Source organism: Berghia stephanieae, chromosome 4 (genome assembly GCF_034508935.2).
Source record: "Berghia stephanieae isolate SIO BIC M18660-M18661 chromosome 4, UCSD_Bste_1.3, whole genome shotgun sequence".
Lineage (NCBI taxonomy): Eukaryota > Metazoa > Mollusca > Gastropoda > Nudibranchia > Aeolidiidae > Berghia > Berghia stephanieae.
Window position 1 is genome coordinate 84,092,481 of NC_088363.1, and position 5,000 is coordinate 84,097,480.

Here is a 5,000-nt window from a genome sequence, read left to right on the forward strand (position 1 = left end):
ATGCTCTATATAAGATCCTATTTATTGTATTGAAATCATACATACCAATCATACATTTTATATCAGACATAGATCAATGGTTGTGATGTATGACAACTTCTAAGCTGTTGTGGCTTCGGTGGATCATCGGGAAGGCGGTACAACGGCTCGTCTTGTAACAAAGCCAAGCGACGGTAGGTGAGGTCAGTTTTCCGATGGTGGCATTCATAAAAAACAACTTGGGATCCATCGTTGTGTCCACGGGCAAAGTACTATACCTATATAGATGTTCATAAACGTGTGAGGCTATTTGGTCTTGTTGTATGACACTCGCTTTCTGATCGGAAGGTCCTGGGTTCGAGCCTCGTTCGGCGCATAGTTGAGTCCTTGGAAAAGGTTCTTGACTCACATTCTCTCACCGTACCCAGGTGTAAAATGAGTACCTGGCCGTTAACAGCGTTGTCCTAAAAAATTGTAATATCGCCTAACAGGCGTCATGTCCCGTCCTAAATGTTAAGTGTTGTTGTTGGCCAGGGACCCCCCTTTAAAGCGATTTGAGCACGTTTAGTGGATATTGCGCTATATAAAAAAATAATTTTAAAAAGCCCAATATTCATTCCATGTCTAATCTATTCTTTTCTATCAAGCTCAATCTCACCATCAACGAGACAGCACTACAGCATCAAGACCTGGCAGTGATTAAACACAAGTTTCTTTGTCACAAGTGAGTAGAACAGATAGTTTAATCAAACATTATGCGACAATAACAAATAATTACTATCTATTTCAAATTGAGCACCATTCGACAATTTTTGACTAAACTTATCTTTATGTAAATATCGTCTAGATAGTTTTAGTTAGATCTATACCTGCTTTAATTTTTCATATATTTGGTGGTTGTAAGCTATATTTTCTTCTTTATTTCCATTAATCGTTTGTTTCTCGTCTTTATTTTCGTCACTGCATTTGAAAGCACGTTTCTTTCCATTAACAACTATTGTCAGTAGATGCTGTGCGCTTGGCTAAGAAACTCACATCATTGCCATCCGGAATTATATAAAATAATAATAATAATAATAATAATAATAATAATAATAATAATAATAATAATAATAATAATAATAATAATAGATCTTTATTGTCCATAAATATGGCAATTTGTCATTTAGTTACACTTGTTATAACGTTAAACGATAACTGTAACGTTAAACGATAACTGTAACATTGAACAGATATTTCACTCTTACTTATTTTCCCTCTCTCTCTCATTTTCTCTCTCTCTCTCTCTCTCTCTCTCTCTCTCTCTCTCCTCTCTCCTCTCTCTCTCTCTCTCTCTCTCTCTCTCTCTCTCTCTCCCTCTTCCTCTCTTTCTTTCACACGTGCGATATACACAACATAAACATATTCATTTCGTTTTCAATTTGTTACGATGGTGGCAATTCGACACCAAAAATTATCATCATTATCAATTGGTCTGTTAATCTTACATTAAATAAATTAATCAGTTAATCAGTCAACGAATCAATCCTTGGTTTATCTGTACCATATGAAATATTCAAAAATTTTATTGCTGATGGAACGAACGTTGATTTATACTTGTTAGTTCTACATTTAATCTGACAAAACCTTCTCCCAGATGGTAAAAGACTAAATTCATGGTATAAAATATGTTTTTTTATTGTTGGTAATTGAGAATGGTTTCCTTTCTATTACTTTTCCATGAATTCTTTCTACTCCATCAAGAGGAAGGTTTATTATTTTTGATGCCTCTTTGATAGATTTAGAAATTTTTGATTTATCTTTAAGTCGGCATCCTCCAAACCATATGGTGCAGCCAAACGCAATTACACCTTTAATCAATGAGTCATAAACTCTTAACATAGTTTTCTTCCTTACTTGAAATGTTCTCAATTTCTTTAGGATGTATAATCTTTGTTCACCTTTCTTAGATATTATATTAATATGTTGAGAGAAATTGAGGGAACTATCAATGGTTATTCCTAAATATTTAATATGTCAACTATCTCAACATCATCTTTACTGATCGCCACAGACTTTAAGTAGTATTTATTTTTTACACCAAACACCTGTTCTTTCGTTTTTTCAACATTTAATTCAAGCTGATTTTGTTTACACCAATCGGTGAATATATTTATTTGTTTGAAATAATTCTTTTCGGTAACTTTATCTTTTAATAAGCCAAGAATAGCAGTATCATCTGCATATTTCACTATAAAACAATTTTCAAAGGATGGTCTGCAGTCGTTGGTGTATAAGATGTACAGGATTGGGGAACTCACGCAGCCTTGGGGACATCCGTTCGACAACGTTCTTTTGTTGGAAATATGTTCACCCAATTTTACACATTGCGGTCTATGGGTCAGAAACTCTTTATACCATTTAATAAGGTAGTTTGGCATATCCATGTTGCACAACTTTTGAAGCAAAATATCTGTGTTCATGGCATTAAAAGCTGACGAAAAGTCGACAAACAGGATTCTGGCGTAATTCGGGGGCGTTTGGTCAAGGTCTTTTGAGATCGAATTTGTGGCGGTTAATAGTGCGTCTTCTACACTGAGCTGTTCCTGGTATGCAAATTGGTACGGATCTAGCAATTTCAGGTCATAACATTTTTGTAGGAGCTCAGATTTTTTTTTTCAAAACATTTCATTACAAGCGATGTAAGCGCCACTGGACGGAAGTCGTTCAATACGGTCGGACAACGCTTTTTTGGAACTGGAACGACAATCGATGTTTTCCAAAGTACTGGCACTGATTATTCATCGATTGACCTTTGTAAAAGTTTTGTATAAGGTATAGCCAGTTGTTGGTGACAGTTTTTCAAAATAGTTCCGGTAATGTTGTCTGGTCCTGGTGCTTTATGTTCTTTACATCTCCAGAAGAGGGAGCTTACAGTTTTATAACGGACCATCACACAAAACTATATATAACCTGGAACGTTTATAATCTGGTTAATGCAGTTTATTGAGAATTACTCATAAACACGGATGGCAAAAAGCAATAACAAAGACCTGAGTGACGTCATCTTCGTTTTATATATACAGGTTAGTGAGAATTACTCATAAAAAATGGATGGAAAAAACAATAAGAAAGACATAAATGACGTCATCTTCGTTCTATCGATTTTGTAGTCAATTGCTTCGCTTAGGCTTAAGACTAGCTAGACTAGTAAATAAATAAATTTAGTCCTCGTTCATGAAAACGGGCCCAGGTTGCTGCCAGGCAGGTGATGACGTATGGATCCCTTATATGGCTGTCAAATTGTGAAAGGGATGCGAGGGTGTCATGGTTATTTCTTAGAACGTATCGTTGATAGAATATTGCATGGAAGTGCATGTCGATGCCCATCCTTTTAAGTCGTCTGATTCCTTTTTAAACGATTTGATAGTATCTTTGTAGACGAATTTCGCTGTTGATGGAAGTGAGTGTAAAACTGTTTTTCAAAATTCAATGAAACGATCTCGAGATTAAACATAGCTTTCGCCATATTGAATTCGTTCCGTGTAGCTTTAGTTATAAAAAAATTCGTGTTTATTAACTCTTAGGCGAGGTGTACAGATATGCAGGTCTGACATCCGAACGCAATTATGGGCCTAGTTTAACAGTGTTGGAATGGACATTATTTTGCGTGACATTTTTGAGATTTTCAATACAATGAGCCCATAGAGAATTGGGTTATTAGACCTGCAAATGAGTGCACGCTTGGCTTTCGCCAATAAGAATATTTGACGACAACAACATGCATGAAATATAAAAAAATGGTGAATGTAACCAAACAAATAAAATGATAACATTGATAACCACAAAATATACAACAATCGTAATAACACCAGCAGCAACAACAACAATAACAATAATAATATATAATAATAATAATAATAATAATAATAATAATAATAATAATAATAATAATAATAATAATAATAATAATAATAATAATAATAATAATAATAATAATAATAATAATAATAATATAATAATAATAATAATAATAATAATAATAATAATAATAATAATAATAATAATAATAATAATAATAATAATAATAATAATAATAACATAACATAACATAAAGGAACATGGTATAGGGCGAAATATGATAAAATCCCTTGAATGCCCTTAATATTTAATTGATTGAAAGATTACAATAATAATACACGTGGTAAAGATAGTATATCAACTAAATGTACCGAGGTATGTGTGATCTACAAACAATATATCTTTAACCTTGACATGCAAAGCATACACACACATACACACATACACACACACACACACACACACACACACACACACTTACATACATTCATACGCCAATACATATAGAAGATAACCACAATGAGGTAACAATGCATAATATTTACATACAAGATTGAAAGCCATGTCAACAGCAGTGCAAACAAGTATTATTCGTCATATATAAATCTCCCATCAAATAATTTCCTGTCTACTAACACCTTGAAATAATCCATAGATTTTGCATTCTTTGTTTCAAATTTCAAATTGTTCCATTTCTGGACTGAACCAGATTTGTCTTGTTTTTCATCTAGTGTCATAAATCTTAAACTTGTTCCCTCTAGAAAAAGTAACATTAGAATATGAAAAAGAAAATCAGAAAAGTCTATCCTATCCAGACCAAGTACCAATCTATAAACATGAATTAAATCCCCACGAATTCTTCTATATTTCAAACTCGGTAAGTCAAGAAATTCCAACCTTTCCTTATAAGATTAGATACTGAATGGCATACATCTTTTTGGTAGCTCTCCTCTGCACACTTTCAATACTAATGTATAATCTTTTATATTATGGGCTCCAGATGCAATTTCCGTATTCTAGAAGTGGTCGAACGAGCGATTTATACAATCACAAAAATATGGTTTTATCAAGTCTTATAAAGGTTCTATATATTATTCCCATCATTCTATTTGCACGGCTTATACAATTATCAATATGTACATCAAAATCAAAAAATGAATCAAAATCATTTTAATAAAGCA

At 33.1% G+C, this 5,000-nt stretch overlaps 1 protein-coding gene across 1 annotated transcript in view; it reads left to right on the top strand.

Moving 5' to 3' along the window:
- Positions 1-5,000, top strand: part of LOC144971414 (P protein-like) — a 35,644-nt gene that overhangs the window by 11,545 nt on the left and 19,099 nt on the right. Inside the window, exon 6 of the mRNA XM_078912281.1 lies at positions 627-703. Coding sequence (XP_078768407.1) covers positions 627-703 — 77 coding nt within the window. The remainder of the gene's footprint in view (positions 1-626; positions 704-5,000) is intronic.